This window comes from Chaetodon auriga, chromosome 16 (assembly GCF_051107435.1).
Source record: "Chaetodon auriga isolate fChaAug3 chromosome 16, fChaAug3.hap1, whole genome shotgun sequence".
Lineage (NCBI taxonomy): Eukaryota > Metazoa > Chordata > Actinopteri > Chaetodontiformes > Chaetodontidae > Chaetodon > Chaetodon auriga.
This window is the reverse complement of record NC_135089.1, coordinates 18,650,883-18,672,303: the sequence shown is the minus strand read 5'-3', so window position 1 is coordinate 18,672,303 and position 21,421 is coordinate 18,650,883. Positions and strand designations below refer to the sequence as shown.

Below are 21,421 nucleotides of genomic sequence, written 5' to 3'. Positions count from 1 at the left end.
TGGTATGAGCACATTTCTCATTCCCTCTCCTTCTCTCCCTCACCCTCGCTCCCTCAAGATTGCTGCTTTATTAAACAGGCTCTCCCTATCTTTCATTTGCCACTCTCCCCGCCATGCTCCCCTCTCTCAGACTCTCTGTGTTTTTTATTTATTCTCTATTTTGCCCCCCTCCTCAACACACACATCACAGCTGGCTTTGCATGCATCAATGCATCGCTCAGCGGTGATTTCTGTAGATACTTTTCAGCTCCATCTATACCCACCGTATTGTCTTTTTGCACTGAAACCAAAGGATACGGAGAGAAAGAAAGGCTTCTCGTATATGTTCTGTGCTCACTTCTCTCTTCGCCCTACCTCATCTCTCTCTTTGTTCACTCTCTACATCGCTCCCGCCCTATGTGCTCCCTCCATCTCTCTCCCTCTCCCCGTGCTCCCTCCATCTCTTTCAGACCCAGGGCAGCTATATTTAGCGGCAGGTTAACTGCTCCTGTCAAAGGTCTGATTTGTATTCTCTGCATGCAAGTCTGACTCGGGCCTCGCAGCAACACAAACAAAAGGCCCTAGTTTGAATATGCACTGAGCCCACTGGCTTAGGAATCAAAGCCCTCTCTCTGCCCCGCTGCCAGTGGCGCCACCTGCTATGGAAGGGGAGGGTGGGTGAGGGGGAGGAGGTTGTGGTGGTGGGGTGGGGGGGCTGGGTCGTGGGGACTCAAAGTCAAGCTCAATTCACTCCAAACGTACACATTCATGCAGGGAGGAGCAACTGGGCTCAATGGGCCTACTTCACTCTGTTGCACCACACAGTCTGAATGTGCAATGTTTGAGTAAGAGGGGGGAATAAGGAAAGGGTCGCGCCCCTGAACCTTCTTCTCTGGACGACATGAATATGGGATGGCAGGAGGGAGGGACGGGACAGGAAAATAGAAAAGGAGCCCTCGCACAGGAGACGAATTGCGAATAGAAATCTCCTTTTCCTCAAAGTCTGCCTCAGGCTGAAGTGACAGGGGAGATTAAAGTGAAAGGCACATACATTACACGCTACTGTACATATAAGGACACATGGGGAGTCCGTGGATTTGAGCTGGAGGAGAGGTGTGATACACCCCGCTGCTTTCCCCTCGCTTTTGCTGCCTGGTCTCATCTGGTCCGGCAGCAGGCTGTGGGTGACAGGCTGAAATGGCACCCTGCTACATCAAGAGATACAGTCGCTCTGCTCCACATAGCCCACATACCGAAGCAACGCCAGCTGACAGTCTGCTAAGGCCTGCCCCCCTTATTTGCTGTTGCTACGCCTGTCAAGTTTATAAGTTTGTCATGATAACGGTGGCAGGTGTACAATTGAAATTCATAGTCATTTTTGAAGCAACGGGTCCTTGAGTTCAGACGGAGGTAGACGAAAGCAGGCGTCTCATTTCCAGCCAGTGATGTTAATTATGAAGGATGCAACTACTGCGCTAGTGGATTTTATCAGCTGTAGCTTGCTAGCTAATGTCCACAAATCTAATAGAGTGCAGGACAGGATTGCTAACGTTACGCTGAACTCCGTTAGCATCAACACTTCCTTGCACAGGTTAAATACTACACAGTTACTTGTCGTGGGCCGTCTTTAAACTGTCACTCCACAAAATCATACATGATGAAATGCTCCCTAGCTTTAAAAGTAATACTCAGTTACTACTGTAATTAATAAACTTGTTAGCCAGAGATGCTAATAGTTTTGGAAAGACTTAAAAAAAACAATGCTCCATATTTTTTATATATAGACAATCGCTCATACCACAGGCCCATGCGCATTGTTTTAGCGTGTGGAGGCCTGTTGTACCTTTGGCTGTGATTGGACAACTGTGTTTGTGGAGAGGACCTTTGAAAGAGTCAGTTCACCTGAATTTAGTGACGAATGCAGATGCTGGAAAACTTGATTTAAGAGTGTGCTGTATGATGGATCAAAACTGATGAGTAACACAAGCCCTTTCACCCTCCATCCATCCATCATCCTATTCAGCAGGTTCCAGCCTCAGCAGGACACAGGTGTAAACCAGGGCTAACACACACACACACACACACACACACACACACACACACACACACACACACACAGACAAACATTCACATCCACGTATCCCAGTTGATCTAACCTGTGTCACTTTGATCAATTGAAATTGATTGAATCAATTGGTCAGTTGGGTCAATTTGGGCAATCAAATGAGTGAATGAGTGAATTGACATCTTGTCTGTCACATCTGAAAAATCAGCATCTAATCTTTGCTATAATTGTGCTTCTCAATGAAATTAAATCCCAGAAAGGAACAGAGTTGACTCTCATGTTAGCCTCAGGAAACAAAGAGCAGAAACAAGAATATTTAAGGATATAATTTGTCGCAGCTCCCTTAAGGTGTTGTAATAAACATTAATTTGAGCTAGAGTTTTTCCTAACTGCATTATGATCTAAGTCTGAGGTTTATGGCCATGTGGTTGGTAAATATTTTGAATGCAAACAGTGACAGTTGGTGTCCAGTCTGCTCAGTCGGGTACTGACATAGCCAAACAATATCAACAAACATGACCAATGATTGCATGATTCAAAAGGGGGCTTATCCAATCAAAACCAAAAAAACAATCTTCACATAACTGTTTTTGAATTGTCTATTACATCCGAGTGGCGTCTCAGATCCAGACGACTGAAAATGTGGTTGGAAAAATAGGCAGGGCGCAGACATGTAATGAATACATTTCCTGGTTGGCAGAAACATATTTGAATATAATTTCAAATGAGCTGAGGTACACTTTGTGTAGTTTGCTCGCTGAAATAGCTTTGAAAATAGATGAATTACCTGCTGAATAAATCAAGCATTTCCCCCCCTAAACTGGTTAAAGAGTTTCCACAAATACTGTATGGAGGTATATCTGGCAGTATATCAGTCCAAGGTACTCAAGAGCAGCCTCAGCTGTGTCTGTTTCAATGGGGAGATAAATGTTCTAGTCCCCGAAGAAAAGACAGAAAAGACCAATTTTCTGGTGGCATTTCGGATTGCAGTGTCATTATTAGTACATACGTAGCATGTATTAAATACTTAATGGGTATCTGTACAAGGACACATGTGAAAATACAAGGACGAGAGGTTTGAGGAGGTTAGGAGGTAAAAAGTTTGTATTAAGAAGGACATGGAAATAAATTACACTGTAAGTATTTTTTAAAGGACTGTAACTCAGTCATATTGAAAAGCAAGACAGGATAAAATAGAAAAAACGGGTAACAAGGACAACGCCGCAATGAAATTACTCAAGGTAACATTAAAATTCTACATGCAAATGTTTTTCATTATTAATTGCTGTTCTTATTACATTAATATGGTTTACATTACTGCTGCTGGGGAACAGCATCACGCTACATTTGGAAGGAAGGGTCTAAAGCTGTAGCTCTGAAATAGTCAGAATATAGAAAATATATCTGAAATATAAAACCTAAAAATAGAATAATACGTATGGATTTCTGATGTACAGTATATACTGACAGTGCAGACTTCGTTCAGAGGCTCTCTGTTGTGCACATGCATGCAAAAAGGATTACTTCTGCTTCTTTTTTGTTTGTTTGTTTTTTGTCCATAGGCACTATAAACACTTAGATTTACAGTGTATGTGGGCGAATACATGTGTGTTGGTGCTCGCACATCTGTATGCATATACACACGAGTTAGTGTGTGGATGGACCTGTGCATACTGGGAGATACACACATCTGTGCATCGCGTTTATTTTTATTATTATTTCTGGCCCTTCTGTAAAGTTGTGGGGGTAAGTGGGAGGGTTGTGGACAGTGGGCTGGGGGAGTGGGTAAGAGACATTCTGCACCAGTGGTTACAGCATAATATAATACAGTCCATTAGCATGCATTTGTGGTACATCCAAGTGAACTGAAATCGAGCTGAATACGTGTACTTTCACTGACAAATTCACAGGCAAAGTGTTCTGTGGTTTATTGGACAACATGCAGTAAGTAGTGTGGCAAGGTGTTCCCGGTCTGAGGTGTGTGATGTACTATTATCATTAACATTCTTATCATTATTATTATTTACAAGTGCCACATATTGTTGGGCTCCTTTTCATGACACACTTATACAGTTTGTACTGTATAATTAGAAAAGTACCCCTAAACACAAATTTGATACTCTCTTATTACCTGCACTTCTTCCCTTTTAACCATCAGTAGGTACCCAGCAAGTATTTCATTTGTACCCTGTACGCGCAGCATATTTACACGGTCATTTGTAGGCTGTAATTTAAAACATTGCCAATTTTTTTCAATATTTTGTCCAGGAGTCCTGGATGTCAAACTATATTGCTTGAAGATTGTAGCCTCATCCTTCAGATACGTGACAGGCCAAGCTGCCTTCCAATCACAACGCCAGGGGCAACTCATAGTGACAGACAAATGTACCAATATTTACAACGTTTTACAGATGTTTCTATTCCATCAAAGAAATCACAGCTCACCACCTCCGCCCCGTCTCTGTCAGTCCGTCTGTCTGTCTGTCTGTCTGTCTGAAGGCTGAACGCACTGCAGAGCCCACAGCCATAAACACAGAGCGATTTTGCCGTTTGCAGCTGTCTTACGCAGACTGGGAGGTGTTTTCAGCTTTATGGATATTGACTCCTCCTCTGCTCTTTGATCCTGGCTGTCCAGCTTCAGACTGGAGCCTCCCAGCTGGCTGTAAAGCCGGTGACAGCATCAGACAAGTAGCACCGACATAAAACTGCATGTCCATGTATCGTCCAGGCCTAGTCAGACAATAAGCAGGTCTGTCAGTCAATCACTCCTTTCAGTCAGTCAAGCTTGGAATGAAAAGGTTGTGTTGTAAGACAGATCAGGGGAGAGGGTGCCGTAGAGCTATTCAATGCTTCACACACAATTAGGATTACGATATGCTTGTTCTTCATTTATCCTGATAAGTAGGGTGAAGTAGTGCAAATATGACAGCTGCAGTGCGGTTTAACAATCCCAGAGTGCAGTGCTTTGTCTTCACTGTACTTACACCCATCAGCCTGGTCTCCTCTCAACAGCTCACTCAAGGGGAATGTCCTCATTGACTATTAGCTCGCTGTTTGTCCGTGTGTTTACGTGTGTGTGAAAGAGGTCTTGGGCCTGTCATCAGTCAGATTTACTACAGCAGCAGCATTGGCAGGCAGGCAGGGGTTATACGGGCTGGGATGGGAAGCTCAGCTTGGCTCGGTCCCTCGGGTCCTGCTGCATGTGTGTGTGGATGAGCGCGTGCGCGTGCGTGTTCGCATGTGTGTGTGTGTTTTTCAGGTCAGCACCTCGCCCACAGCCCGCTGATGATGTCCACGCCTGATGATGTCATGGTATCGATCAGCAGGGCGTCTGTTGTGGGATTTGGTGTCAGTGTCTGGAGAGAGAAGAAGAGAGAGGGAAGGGAGGATGGGGTTGATGGGGTTAGGTGGAGAGAGATGGAGGAAGAAGAGATAGATAGATAGATAGATAGATAGATAGATAGATAGATAGATAGATAGATAGATAGATAGATAGATAGGAAAAAAATGTGTTTCAGGAAAAGATTTAATCTTGACTGTCCCTTCTAGTTTAACAGTATCCTACAGATGAGCCTCTGACTGAGGAGCTCAACTACATACAAGCTCATATGGGACTGAAGGTTTTTACAAACAAAACACAGGATCTTGTAAAATATGGTCAATCTTTAAAAGCTAAAACGGTAGCTCAGCATTTGGATAAATACATGTATCTGTTTTCTAGCTGAGAGTCAGATGAGAGGATTGATACCACTCTTGTCAGTGCATTAAATATGAAGCAACAGCCAGGAGCTGGTTAGCGTATAGTAGCTTAGAATCAACAGGGGGGAAAAGCAAACCTGGCTCTGTCTGAAGGTAGCAAAGTCCATCAATTTCACACCACAGCGTCTCATGAAGTACACACCTTTTTCTTCAGATTAAACACATTATAACAAGTCAATCAGTAAGCTTTAGCAAAGGATGCTAAAATGCGACACACAACCCAGCTGCACCCTGCTAATCAGTCATTTATATCATTTTTTTTAATGACAGTTAGTAAACTTAAGAGGTGCAGGTATGTGGATTTTATTCCTTTTCCAGAGCCAGGCTAGCTGTTTAGCCCTGTTTCCGGTCTTTATGCGAAACTAAGCGAACCAGCTTCTCAGTGTAGCTTCATCTTTCATGGACAGATGGAGTTATATCAATATTCTCACCTACCTCTCTGCAAGAAAGTGACTAAGTACATTTCCCAAAATGCCAGACTGTTGCTTTGAGTAAGACTTTGAATGCAGGAAATATGAAACAGAGTATTTTTACATTGTGGTATTGCTACGTAAGTAAAAGTCACTTATGCTTGATATATTTCTTCCACCACTGCTTTTATGCTACATCATTTCCTTGTTTAGATAGAGAGACGGACAGACAGACAGATAGATGGATAGATAAACAGACAGATAGCCAGTGTGTGGGGAGGACGGTGCCTTCAGTGGCTTACTGTGAGGTGAATCAAGCCCTGTTACCATCCAGCAGACACAGGGGACTTGTATGGGGGAGGATTACAAACCTTACTGCCAGCTCCGGCCATCATTTAAACCTACTTTAACATCTCATGCAGCTTTGATCGATATGTTGCTAAGCATTAGGATCACATTAACAGCGTGAATATATAGACTTATGGGATATTCTTATAAACATTCACTGCAGTCACCTCGCAAGAACGGCCTGCTCTGCGCCGTCATCGTGCCAATAATTACTTTAATGAACATCCTCCTGTGTGATAGTGGGATTTTATGAAGTGGGCAGAATCATAAAATATACAGTGGGTTGTTTTTATGGATTTGTGTCCTCTGGGTTTCCCTCCAATGCCTCGGCGTAGTGCAGCACCTCCATCACATTGACAGTCAGTCAGTGGGCTGAGCCTTGCTGATGTGTATTGTGTAGGCTTGTACAGTACAGTTAAGCTACAGCTGCTGCATCAGGGCTCGCATGCTCTGCTGTGTGTTATACAGAAGAAGAAGAAGAAGAAGAAGAAGGGAAAAAAAGACTTCACCTCCTCCTCTATCGCTCACTATCCACTTCCTGGAACCTGCCCATGCAATTGGATTTAGTGTCGGTCTGTGTGCCTGGCTTGTCTCAACCCTCTCTTTCTGTCTCTCCGCTGCTCCATGGCACTCCACTTCCCTCTTTACTGCCCTCCTTGACTCGTCTCTGCATTCTAATTGGACGATAATGCAACCAGTGTGGTCCACAACTACAACACTACATGACAGTGCAACAACAATGGCGCTCCTTCAATGTATCGAGCTGCTGCTTCTGTGCGTGCGTGTAGGTTATGCTGCGTCTGTTTACATGTTTGTGCGTGCTGAGTGTGATACCCGGGTCTGCTGGTACAGTTGCTGTTTGTGTTTAGATAAGGGGGCTGAAAGAAGGAACAGGGATGGGGGGGGGGGGGTTTGACAGTTCATTGTTTACCTCTATCGATTTCACTCCCTTCTCCTCTCGTGCTCACATTCCTATCTTTTCTACTGCATGCGCTCAATTTTATTCACCCTCCCCTCCATCCGTCCATCCGTCCATCCATCCCCTCTCTACAAACCCTCCTCTACACCTGACCCTTTGCACACTTATCGCTGCACCCATTGCCCTGCGCTGCTCCCTCTGCATCTGCTGCACGTTCAGCATGGCAGTGCGGAGCTGGCCGAGTAATGGCTGTAGAAACGGCCTAATAACATTACAGCTGCCATAAGGGTGGGGAGGGGTCAGGGAGGGTGAAAAAAAGAGGGGGGGGGCTATGTATGAAGGGTGAGGGTTGGTGGGGGTCTAAAGGGTGGGTGCTGTGAAGGAGGGAGGGGGGTAGGGGGAGGGGCAGGTGCATCACTAATGGCTTTTTAAAAAGGTTACAGCATGTCGCTCCCTCTTCATAATGGGGCCCTGGCTGTGCTGGAAATGCAATTTCCGGGAAAGATAATGCAAGGAGTGAAGGGCTGTGTGTGTGTATGTGGGGGAGGGGTGGAGGGGATGGGGGTGGGGGGAGTCGAAGTTGGGGGTGGGAAGGGAAGATGGGCGGGCGTTGTGTACCTTGCGCTTATGTTCAAGTGAAAGAGAGAGAGACGTGGAAGGAGAGAATGAAGGCAGAGATGAGGGAGGAGAAAAGTGGAGGGGGAGAGGAGAGTGCAGGCGTGAAAAACCATGGGGGGTGGAGGAGGTGTGTGTGTGTGGGGGGGGTGGGGGGGTGGATTTACAGATTTACCAGGATGCTCAGATAAAGGAGAGGAGACGGAGTGAAAAAGGTGTAGAGGTGGAGGGAATGCAGCATAGAAGCTGGAGGAGATACAGGGGCTTTCTGCCTGCATGTGTGAGCGCATCAATACTTAATGAAGACATTATCTGTGGACACTATGCCCATGTATCTAAACAAACATTATCCTTCAACCCTTCAACATCCTGCATGGTTGGTTAAAGCCACGTATACTAATTAACCCCGCTCCACCACTGGATATGAGTCTCAACTTTGCCTGATTGAATCTTCCTTCTTTTCAATGGGTATCTGTAATTGCTAGTCGTGTTAAAGGGACGATTTAAGTGTATACATTATGTTCTTGTCGGCGCTGCACACTTTGATGCCGTAGTAATACTTTCAATTTATTTCACACCCTCTGCACATAACACAAAATCAATAACTCACGGTTATGTGTAATTTCATTGAGTCAGCCTGTAGTTCTGCCTGAACAATTATAATTTAACTAAATTAATATTGAGCTGACATCTGGTATCTGTGCATGTGTGTGAGAGAAGCGTGTGTGTGCATTATTTTTCATGTAAGGAGAAAAGGGGAGAATAAGAGGCAGAGCAGTGAGGAGCAGGGACATAATAAGTTGCTCTACACCTGCTCTGTAGCTTACATTCTATACAAATTCAATACCAGCCGCGCACACGCACACACACACACACACACACACACACACTCCACCCTCTCCTCCCCTCCCTCCCCTCCCTCCCTCCCTCCACATCTCTGTCTGTCCCATCATGACTCATCCGGCTTGTCTCTCCTCCTCTCCTCCACTTAACCACCATGATGACATGTGCAACTTCCTCAATGGAGCGCTTCAGCTGACTGCGCCTCACCTCCAAACTGTCAGGGGAAACTGATGCCCCGAACCCACAGCACCTGCTTTTAGAAACAGGTCCCGTATCCCGGCAGATAGAAGACAACACGGAGCGGGATGGAATTTGAGATTCGAGTGGGAATGCCCCATTGTCTGGTTGTTATAGATTTTCTGTGGTGCCTCTTTCTGCTCTCCTCCTCATCTGCCACCTGCCTGCTCGCACCGCGCTGAAAAACTCACACAGGAGCGAGAATATAAATCAGGGCCTGCAACTAAATTTGCAGATGCAAAATGAAATAAATTAAAATGTGTTGGATTTTGTTTGCGACGTGATGTGATTCACTAAACATTCCGCGTTGGGTTTATCTCTTCCCTTTTGTCCTCGACAAACTTGCTACTGAAATAGACTAGTCTGGTGGAAAGACGACAGATTGTGCGCAGTGACCGTGGCACAGCTAGCTCTTGAAATGCTAAGTTTGTCTAATTTTCAAACAATGGGCCCTTGATTGCAGACTAAGTTAGCAGGCTTCTCATTTTATGTGGCAAAATCACTTCAACTGCACGAGCTGAAAATGCTGTACGTAGTTCACTTTTACATTTTTTCAGCATGTCCCATAAAGTCAGCATCCTCACAAGCTGATGACCCTGACTAAAAACATGGAAATGAAAAAACATTGCTAACAATAATTAATAAATAATAATAATCTGTTACCACTGCACTGCAGGTGGTTAGCTGGTTAGCCGGACATGCTAAATGCAAATGCAGGTGATGTTAGAGCAGTTCAGTCCATTTGTTACACTATGACTCCTGTGTTCTTGGTGTTAGAAGGACAGTTAAGTCTTGCTAAGGCTGCTAAAGTTATGGCTGAACGGTCACTGTTCAGAAGGGGGATTTTAGCAATTCAGTCAGTTCAAATAATGAATTATGAAATGTTCAATAAGCCTAATTAGGGCTGCAAATGATTATCCTCCGCTTGATGTCATCTCCAGGGTCAAAATGTTGAGGTCACAGATCTGTGCTGGTGTTCAAGCACTTTCTGATCATTTCATCTTTTTAACTATTTTTCCATGAGCTTTATACCTAACATTAGCATTTCCCCCCCCTTACAGTCAAATGAAAAGACTTAACTCTATTGGCTCTGTGCATTACTTTCATTTGATGGTGCGTTGCCTTCATCCTCCTCTAACACGCCGCCTTACACTGCACTCACAAAATGACTGTAAAATGTGATAGTTTCATTTTCATATTTTCCTTTTCGGGGCAAAATGCAGTTATCCTCCAAGAGCTGTCGCACACTGCTTATTCTTACTTCACTTACTTCTTATTCTCTAGTCCCTTTCCTCTGTGGCTTCCTCCCCTTACATGCACCTTCATCCACAGCTTGTAAACCACTCAGCGCTGTGTCGATATTAAAACGTTTTGTCACACTGATCACGTTTACCTTCAAAACCAAATGAGCGTGCTGGTTGAAAATAAAATTACCTAAAATTACCAGAAAACTCCTGTGATTGGAATGCGGAGAAGAACGCCGTGGAATTAAAATTCCCAGCAAACTAACAGAGGGAGTTGTGCTGCCCACACTAATGAGGCCTGTACGGGCAGAAAAAAAGAGGCAGAAAGACGCTGCAGGTGGGATTTCACCAAGGAAACAGCGTCATCCTTTGAACCTCTCTGACTGGGATGTTTGGTGGTCGTTTAAATTCAGTCAAGCAGAGGTTTTTTAGGAATTGCAGGTGCATCTCTCTAAAGTCTGGAGAATTGAGCTGGCTGTAATTAGTGTCAGCTGTACTGTAAGGTTTCTTTGATCAGCTTTTCAGTGTAATTCACGGATAATGTTCTCTGTGTTTTATGGCTGCGTATTCCTAAAACGAGTCAAAAAGGCACTCGCTGTGGAAATCGAGCATGCAGAGTGAAGGGTGTGGAGACGTTGATGTATAAGTAATTCTTTCCATTATCTGTGACATTAAGAAAATGGATGTCATTATGTCTCATTAGTGTACACAGGTGCAGATCTTCTCTAAGTACTGTGATTGTTCCTTTCATTTCATGACACAGCTTGAGAAATCTCATGTAAGATGTCTGAAAAGATGAACGCTGGGTTAGAACTGTCTCTCAGCAGCTCTTTCAAAACATATACATGTCTATGATGTGCATTGCCATCTTGTGGACTTTACCTGCAAATGCATAACCTCTCGAGAGGGACGGAAGTCATGAAGCTATTCCGAACAGGCGTGCGTTAGAGTCGCCGGACAGAGAGGAAATGTTGGTTTTATCTTTAAATTTCATGTGTTTTAGTTTCATCTTGTTATCCCCAGACCTGCCTGAGTTCCAATTCAGCTTCCTTATAATCCACATGGGAGAGTCGCAAAGCAACAACCTGGTTGACAGTGTCTAAAAATGAATATGCTGAAATATTAGAATCTCTCTTTGTGTTCCTGCCTGATGCATCGTTATCAAGAAGATTCAGAGCCATCTCTGGTGCATGGTGGGTAAGATCGCCTTAGACCACATGATGGCAGCCCTGAGCCTGTCACAGCATAGAGACTTTCCAGATGAAGGTCAGTTATGGAGAGGAGTACTCACTCTGCTGGAGGAGCCTGTCTGAGAAACTAACCTTGATGAAGTCATAATCGGGTGTAGAATGAATGGATCAGTGTGTGATCAAGCTCCAAAGGGCCTGATCCACTCAAGGTACTGACAGTAAGGACAGCTCAGCCTCCGCTCCATCGATTTTGACCTGTCTTTACTGTAAATGGAATAATGAAGCGCTGCAGCAGCCCTTAAATGAGGGACAGACAGCAGAGGAAAGAAGCTAAACACACTGACTCAAGAACTGTTATGTCACATTTCCAGGTACTTCTACATCACAACTGTGCGTTTCAGAAGGAATTATTGTACGTTTTACTTATTTACTTGACTTATTTGACAGACATGCTTTCAGTTTACTCTACACAACAGGTCAAGCTGGGATCCCTTGTCATGTTTCAGATGTCTGTCAGCAGTTCCACCAAAGACAGATTTTCACTCTAAACCTCTCACACAATTTCATTTAAAGATCCAATACTTCACAGAAAAGCAAAGACAAGTCCAAAAATCACCTCATGAGCCCTCACATTTATCTTGTGACCCACTGGGGGACGAGTTGGGAGCCACTGGACTAAACTACCGAGTGTGCGTAGGGTGGGTAAAACTAGCTCCACCTCAACGAGCTACAGCACCAACATGCTGCTTACACATCGATGCTTCAGTGATGACACGCTAATGATGTCAGTGGTCATTTTTCTGCAAAACTAATTTCTTTTGATGCTTCAGTTTATTTTGCTGATAATACTGCATTGTACTTCTGAGCTCAGTACTTAAAATGGAGTCATTACGGAACAGATTTCAACGTCAAAGGCAGAAAAAAACAGAGACAGAACTCCTAAATAATGAGTAAAAAGTTTGATTGAAAAAAAAAGCACAAGGTCCACTTACTAGCTTTATCTCATGGTCCTCATCAGCAGATGGTTTGCTCAGTTATCATGGAGATAGCCGACCCGTCGTCACATGGCCTAAAAGTGGATCGTGAGTCACATGATAAGAGGTGCACATAGGGGCAGGGATTTTGTGTTTTGCATTGCATTAGCAGAATATAAAACAGGTGAGACAGGTTTAAAAAAAAGCTGAAAACATGCTGACTTCTTGTCCTTAGTATGGATCAAGCTCTAAAAACACTGGATCCTACAATTCCCATAATTCAACAAAGAGCATCTTTTCAGTGTCCTGATTGTTCCTGATCCTGAAAGTATTACCAAAGGACCAGGACGCTCAATGAATCCCTTTAAATAAAGAAACAATCATTATTATACAAGTACGCAGATGCTGCACCTCAGAGTCAGGCTTGGTGAACCCACCTGCGCTCTGATTGGACTCCGTGATCAGTGGCTGTAAAATCTCCCCTGCTCATAATGGAAAGACCACAAACAAATGCCCATGCACATACTGCACACCTGTGTGTACATACACAAGATGAACACACTGGACACACACACACACAAAATCACACCTAATCACCGTGTGAATACTGTAACAAAACAAACAGAGCACACTGTCACAGGCAGCTTTTCTTATTGCAATATCCATTTATTGTTCTCATCACACAAATCTTTACAAAACAGAGGGTTTGCTGCAACAGGATCAAAGGAAACGTGTTTCTCCCTCAGAGCTGCAGATCTGAAGGAGACTGGTGCTTTTTATTCACATGTCAGTCAACTGTGGCGTGTTTGTTCTTTGATTTAAAGTAACTACAGACTTTACAGGAAGAGTAAAGCTGCGGTTTTGACGGCTGAACCAGAGGAGAACATATTCCGACCTGAAGGGAGTCTGGCTGTTCATGAGGGGAGGTTTTCTTCTTGGCCTGTGCTGAAGCAGCGCTCACACGGTGAACACTGATTCAGACGCTGATCCACTGTGAGGAGTTGCTGAGATGAGGAACTTGCACTTAGAGTTACAGGTTGGTACTGGTTTGAAAGTACTTGTACATGTGTTTTCTCTTGTTACATTTTTCTATTAAGATTATCTTAAGGCATTTCTGCTCCAGCAGGAAAATGAAGACTGGAATGCAATGAGGAAAAGTATGAAACAAAGGGATGTCATGCAGCAAAGGTCATGAGCCTGATTCTTTGCAGATAGGTGCTATATATGCCCTGACTCTCTGAGCCACGTCACAGTTTTGGGGATTTTTTTTTTTTTTTTCAGTCTAAGTACAAGATGCGCCGTAAATCTCTACACCATCTTTCTCACATGAGATAACAGAGCTTAACATCCTGTGGATAATATGTGAGGGTAATTCAGCACATACCCTTGATGGCTTTGCTGCACATTATAACCACATGGTTGGGCTTAGCGGACGTTTTAGCAGAAAAAAAAAAAAAAAACAACTTCCTGGTATGACTCATGATACTTCTTTTATCTTGTGCACACAGGTTTTTAAGGAAACACTGCATGTGAAAGCAGTTGTCTCTCTTTTTTTGTTGTCAAATCCACAGTCAAATGTAAAAGTCAACAACGCTGAAGTGAAGCAAGCTAAAAAACAAAATAATAACAATACAACACGGACATTAAAGCAGCATTAAGTGAGATTTTTTGATCACTCGGGGTCAGTGGAACAAGCTATACACACCTGTAAAGTTCTCATGGCTAACATGTTAGCATGATGCCCATTTAGACTCTTGTGCTAACAAGAGTTTAAAAAAATCGTCTGTCTAGATTTTGGAGACTTGAAACCACACAGGTTTGAGATTCACATTCTTAAAGCTGCATTTACAGTATTTTGATATTAACAATGGATCGAATGGCTGTCGAATGGGAGAGCGGTCAGTGTTCAGTTCAGACTCGGTGATAACATCCACCTTGTTTCCTTCAGCAGTAGGCAGCTGTGACAAAGGTGTGATAAAATCACTGTACACTAGCTGGCCAACACTAAACTGCAAACAGACAACACTGACTAACAACAAGTGGACACAGTAGAGCATTTAGTTGCTAAAAAATGGTAGCCAGAAACAAAACTCCTAATGAATGCTTAAGTTCTGCTGCCCCCAAATTAGAACAAATCACTCAGTGCTGCTTTAGTTGGCTGTATTTTTGTTACCTTGCATTATGCTAGCTTTCACAACACATGACTGTGAACATGTCTGATGCTCTGACAGCATAAGATGGAAAAACTGACTTGCATCCACAGTTTTTACTCATCTGAGAATTCTAAGCAGCAAGAGCTTTAAGTCCATGATCTCATGAACACGCAGTATGTTTCAAACTATGAGCAAACAACTCGCAGCCTGTCCTCGGTCCAGTGGGCGTGTAGTTTGATTCAAAGAGTGCCCCATCTGGGTGTTTTCCAGCTGATCCAGTGTTGGTTCAGCACCTTCATACACACTGTTCTCTCTTATCAACATTTTCCCCCAATCAATACATGGAGTGTTGGTGATGCTTGTGTAAAAATCACACTCTCAATACAAAAAAAGAGTTATGTACAGTATCATACAAACAAGTTTCAGTGTAAGAAAGTCGATTCAGGGAGAGGGACATACAGTAACAACCAGGGTAGGGGACGTAAGTGCGTGTGTGTGTGTGCTTTTGAATATGTTTTAATATACGTGTGCTCAGTAAAACGGGTCTTTTGTTTGTGTGTGTGCGTGTGTGTGTTTGTGTGTGTGCGTCGTCCAGCAGAGGGAAACATTTCACAGCACAGTGATGGTATTATAGTCAAGATACCACAGAGAGCTAAATAGAGGTTGTAAAAAAAAAAAAAAAGATGTGTGGAGGGAGGAAGAGGAGGGAGGATAAAAACCATGGACATGAGTGTGCAAATCAAAATCAGCAAAACTGTCACGCCACATGGAGCGCTTCCGTGGCTACCACACCGTATATACATGTCAATAAATAAATCTGGGAATAAAATCTCCAAAATGAATCACAATAATTACATGACTCGGCCAGTCTGTAGCAAATCGTCTCAAGACTCGGTGAGAAAGGAACTCCAGTGCAGGATGAGCGATGCTGTTCTTGAGTGAAATAACCCCCCCCCCCCCCCCCAAAAAAAAGTCTGTTGGCATCACGAAGAGTGTTTTGTATGAAGGCTCCTCGTCTCAAAACAATACAAAAAACAAATATTTGCTCCTCAACGCGATGCACTTTATTTGGCTCGCTGTAGTGCCACCTGCAGTCAGGAGCTTGGCTTTGTCTTATCAAATGTGTTTGTATTTCGCATCAGTTTTTGGCGAAGCTGCAACCATCTGAGAGAAAAAACATGAAGAAGAAAGCCAAGTGAAGATGTCGGTACTTTCATCCTGTTTGCTTTTGTCTGGCGCTTCTGCTGAGAGATACGAAATGGATTCTTTGATCTGAGTAAACCTCATGCGAAGCCGAGTAGGGCACTGCTACTCAGACGACAGTGTGTGCGTGAAGGTTATGAAGTGTGTGTGTGTGTGTGTGAATGGGATGAGATAAGGAGGGAGGGTGAGAAGAAGAGACCAAGGGAGAAAATGTGTGTGTGTGTGTGTGTCTATGGCTTGCTAAAAGGGTGTTTTTACGGGTAAATCTCAGCAGCACACGTATCCTTCAGAGGGTTTCTTTGGTCCAACATGGCAACCTCCTGACAGCAGACATCAAAGCTGCCTCCTGGGAGTTCGACGTCACGTTTAGCTTTCAGCACGCGCCTCCTTCAAATGGGTGTAAACTCATTTATACCGTTGTTAAAAAAAAAAAAACAAAACATTCTCAGTGGTCACAGTTTGATGTGTTTTTGCGTACAGAGCACACCACTGAAGACGAAAGTGAGCTTCACACGACTGAGTTCATACAAAAAAAAAAGACAAGTCTTTAATTAGAATATTCCAAATGAAAAAAAGAGATGTACCTGACTCTGCACTGAATGTTCAGCTCTTTACTGGGAGTCCAGCAAAGACAAAGTTTTCAAAGTTTGCCTATCGGTTCCCCGGGGGTTAAGAGGGTAACAGGATGGGGTGTGTGTATATGTGTGTGTGTGTGTGTGTGTGTGTGTGTGTGTTAGGGGAGGTCTAGACCTGTGTGGAATAGGAGCGGTGCAGCGTTGCGTACCGCCCAGCCGGATGGGCGGAGCAGTGCGGCGAGTGCTGCTCCGACTGGTCTAGACTTCGCTGGAAATGGAGCGAGACGGTATGAGGACATCGGGGGTGGCGGGGAACCGATAGGGCTGATGGTCATGTGATCTCGGTGAACGGAGATCCCCGCGGAGTCTGCAGGGGAAAGAGAGGAGTGAGAAAGAGAGAGGACGGGGCAGAGAGAAGGCGAAGGAGAGAGAAAAGTGAAGAAAAGAATAATCAAGAGCAATGCACGGGATGAGGGGCGGGAGAGAGGAGAAAACAGATGCATAGAGCCCAAACAGAAATAAGGCAACAGATGACGGGGATGGTGAGGAGTGACGATTAAAAAGATTTAAAGTTGGTTAGAATGGTTGGACGTAGGTGTTGTAAGGCGGGGAGGAGGCGGAGAGTGCAGGATGCTGGAGGAGAGTGAGGGACAAGGGAGCAGATTGAGAGGAGAGAGGCAAGGTGGGAGACAGAGGAAAAGAGGCAGTCAGGTGAGGGTTAGTGACGGTGACAGACCACAGAGGAGACATTTTCCTAAATACTCGGATGTGGACGGATGTAGCTACGCTGCCGCCCCCCCCTGAGAACAGCTTGAGAAAACGCAGCACCGTTGAAGAGAAGATACAAACTTGAGGGGACCTTTTGACTACTGTTTTCTTTCAGCCTGAGCTGAATTCATATTTTCCTGCAGCCAGCTGCTTTGCATTATATCAGAGTGGTAAATTACAGAGTGTCAGCCAAACTGCTGACTCACCTCAAAGAGATAAGTGACTCTCTAAATCCCCGATAACAAGGAAATGTGTAACACAGTGGAGTTTAGGAGTAAGGGAGCGCCTCTCTCAGAGCAGGCATTCACACTAGACTTCGCTCCATCCTCTCAGCTGCGTTCTTATCAGCCGACAACAAGGCTTAGAGATTTAAAGGATTCACTTCGGGTGCTTTTGTTGGGACTGGGGGTGCAGGTGGTGCCTGGAGCATGCATGTTTGGGGATTTGTTCTCTTTGGGGAAAGAGGAGGACAACGGATTCAGGTAAGAGACAAGGGCTGGTTATCTCAGCCCCTCTTTTGTGAGGGCAGCCGTGCCTCACACCCACCCCCGCCCCTTACCTGAGGGCCACTTAACTTTTCGAGTGGACTCTCCACACAGGGCAGCGTCACCATTGGCATGCCCAGCACGGACTCGGGGCGGTGGGGTCGTGGTGGAGGAGGACTGGGTTGCATCTGCTGGAAGTTGTTAATCACGCAAGTCACCTGGAGAAAGAAAGAAAGATATGAGGAGCAGTGAACCATTTGCTGAACCCATGCCCCCACTGGGATGAGCCAATCATAGCTCAGCAACTATAACTAGGCATGGCAGGCCAATGAAAAATGGCTCTTGTAGGGCGCCCAAGTCTTCTACGTGGATCATCACCTGGTGAGGTTGCTGACTTTTTGGCTGGGACAGCTTAAGCCTGTGGTTATTTAAGATGCTTTTTAGGGTTGAGTGGTGGTATTTAAAGTAAACCAAGCCTCATGTGTGAAGTTGGTAAAGGAAACACTTTGAACATGTCTTCCTTTCCAGCCTCATCTTACCAGAAACACCGCAATGGCTCCCCCAGTGAAGAATCCCGCCAGGACGTCAGCCCAGTGGTTGCGGTACTCAGCCACCCGGACCACACCTACTAGCATGGCCAGACAGAGCAGGGTGAGGCTGATGGTGGGCTTGGTCAGCCGCGTGCCTTTGGTTTTGAACACCAGTGTCACGTACATCTGCAGAGAGGCGTACAGGAGGGCGCGAACAGGAGAGTACAACAAACACAGGAAGCACACAACACACAGGCATGTATGCTTCATTACAACCTGACGACGTTTCTCAAGGGACAGAACACTGAATTTCTTTAACAAAACTGAAAAGTATCTCAAAAAAGGAGGTTTGCATCTTTCTTTTAAGGTGTGCTCAGACTGAACACAAATGGACTTTTAGAGGTAGTGCATATAAAGTCAATGCAAAGATGAGGTTGATGCAGACACGTTAGATACAGAGGGCAAGAAATAGTCTTTGAAAAATGTTTCAGCATTAGCAAAGTTAGCACTTACACTCAGGCTTTATCAGCCCCATTAATTAACACACCGAGATAAGAGGAAAAGGAGAGGGTTCTGGAGTAATTAAACAGAAAGACGAGGAGTTTATAGTAAGGTTCTGCAATTAGTTTTGAGTCTGAGCTGTCACACATGAACGGGTGAAGCCCACTCTGCACACAAATGATCGGTGCATAGACTGCTTGCCTGCTTATGTCCAGGTACAGTCTCTCTTTGGGGCAAAGAAACATAGACTGCAAAAACATTTCAGCAGGATTCAGATGTGTGTGTGAATAATGCAGGGTGAGCTTCATTTTGAACACACCTTAAAAGTTTTATCTTCCTCATGATTCATAAGTTCCTGTGCACTGAGAATATTCCTCACCAGTGACAGAGCCCAGCCACTGAATTCAAGGGAAGTTGAGTAAGTCGGGACAATGTGTAGACTCGATATTGGATGTGCAACACTCTTGTCTGATGCAGCTGCAATCTATGACATATAAAGTTTGCTTCTTCACAACTCTTATTTTCTTTTTTACAGAGAGACAGAGGGTTCAATGAGAAGACTGATACCACTGTCACGCCTGTAAGGTATATATGAAGCTATAGCTAGCAGCAGGTTAGCTTCTCTTTGCACAAACTGTAGAAACAGAGAGACACAGCTGCCTTGGCTCAGTCTAAAGGTAACACAATTCGCCTCCTGTACCTGTAAAGCTCACTTATTAAAATGTCATAGCTTGTTTCTTCTTCTGGCTGCCTGGTAACCTCGCAGTGACAACGAGGCTCCCAGAACTAAAAGCTCCCAGCCAAGAAGGAGTCTTGCACATGCAAGACCAGAAACTGTTGTTCTAGCACTTCAATTGTTGAAGGGATTACACAAACAAGTCTTTGTATAGCTAAGGCTGTAGCTCCGTATGTACGGCATGAGAGCAAGCAAGGTTTCAGTTGGTTGCACGTATTTACAAATCGTTACAGAAACATCACCTCCTGCATGCTCCAACCTACCACTGTGTACACTGCGGAGAAGACGCTGAGCGCCGCGTCCTTGGACGGGAAGGATTTACGTGCAGACATGACAATCAGCGGGTTGCCTGTGCAGGCTCGGCGCTCAGCGATGTACTGCATGGTGGACTGGCAGCCCAGCGCGGTGTAGTTTGGTCGGCAGGCAGACAGGAAGTGAGGCGTCTGGTTTCCAGTCACCACCTGGCCCGCATTGGCAAAGATGGTGGTGGTGAACAGGCCGAAGGCATAGACACCTGGGTAGGAGACGAGAGCGAGGGAGAGTGAGGAGGGGCGGGGGGGGGGGGGGGGGGGGGCAATTTGATGGAAAAGTGATAAAGAAGTGGTATAAAAGAAAAAAGGCAGTGACAGAAGGGATCAGAAGATGAAGGAAAGCACATTAGATGTTTGACAGAGAGTGATATCAAAACATGTAACAGACCCGTGAGATAAAACGGGTGATAATACGCTTTTTCTCCCTAAAATAACCCCGACACATTATTATCAGCTGAGGTGTGAAATTGCGACAGAAGCCTCCACCTCAGCTGATTCAGCTCAAAATGCAAATTTGTAAACTATTTAATATTCACAAGTGTCTCACTGCCGCGATCTTGCTGCAAAGATGATATCACCGTTCATCATCCAATTAACAGCTGCATGTACCAGCTCGGGTTGACAAACTCTGAAGAGTAGCAGGTCACGTTCTTACAAGTCAACCTTTTCTTTCATGTTATTTTAATCGTTTCTGTTTTGTCTCCCTGTGAAAACCACACACCTAGACGCAAAAATGCCCTTTCACGGGCCTGTAAAGAGCAGAGAGGCTGTGTAATGCAAAACAGTGTGTTCACCTAGGAAGCGTATTATGCGTCTCAGCAGGGGGTTGAAGTAGCAGCAGTCTGCAGTAACAATGGTCTTCTCCTGGGTTCCCTCTGCCTTTGTGAAGAAGGCACACAGCTCTCCAACAAGAATCTGTGCACACACACCCACACACACACATAAAAACACAAAAATGGTGGTTGAAAACGTAGAGTGGAACTTTTTTGATACATCTGGTGCACTGAATGAATGATATCCCCCCCCCCACACACACACACACCACTGTAACAACACTCACCACACCTTTAAAGAAAATAATAAAATCTTCACATTTCAGACGCTGGCACCAGAAAAAGAATATGGCAAGCATTAATAATAACAGCACAGGCAAGTATCAAGTATTCTCCAGAGGTAGTTCACCTCAGTGAGGAAGACAATACACTTGACTTCCTCTTATCTTGAACAAGCTGTGACATTATGCAGCTCTACATAGAGGAATCATTTGGCCAGTGATCAAACAGTAATGATCTTAGAGCTCACAGTGCAAATGAATCCAATTAGACACCGTACTCATCATCTCGTCTGTTAAGTGCGGCCTCCCTGGCTGTGGACGGACACAGATGGAAACTCTGGAAATGTCTGTGATCAAAACTAGCAGCCATTGTTGTCGGGTGCTTGCAGTTTTATTGCTCTCTTTGTGAGGAGCATCGGGCTTGTGGCAGTGGTTTTGGTCAGGCGATTGTGTTCAATTCACTCCCTGCGAGTCCGAACAGCGGTGCCTCTCCAGACTGATGATTCCTCAATGGAGTGCAAC

At 44.7% G+C, this 21,421-nt stretch overlaps 1 protein-coding gene across 6 annotated transcripts in view; it reads right to left on the bottom strand.

The window, feature by feature from the left end:
• Nucleotides 1-13,228: 13,228 nt before the first annotated feature.
• The window catches only part of plppr2a (phospholipid phosphatase related 2a), a 44,775-nt gene continuing 36,582 nt past the window's right edge, over nt 13,229-21,421 (bottom strand). For 2 of the 6 annotated variants that reach the window (XM_076752181.1, XM_076752185.1), the window contains 5 exons: nt 20,640-20,760; nt 19,798-20,048; nt 18,307-18,483; nt 17,842-17,985; nt 13,229-17,147 (listed from right to left, as the gene is read on the bottom strand). In XM_076752181.1, coding sequence (XP_076608296.1) covers nt 17,091-17,147; nt 17,842-17,985; nt 18,307-18,483; nt 19,798-20,048; nt 20,640-20,760 — 750 coding nt within the window. In that variant the 3' untranslated portion in view covers nt 13,229-17,090. The remainder of the gene's footprint in view (nt 17,148-17,841; nt 17,986-18,306; nt 18,484-19,797; nt 20,049-20,639; nt 20,761-21,421) is intronic. The other 4 variants (XM_076752180.1, XM_076752183.1, XM_076752182.1 and 1 more) reach the window with 3 other exon arrangements.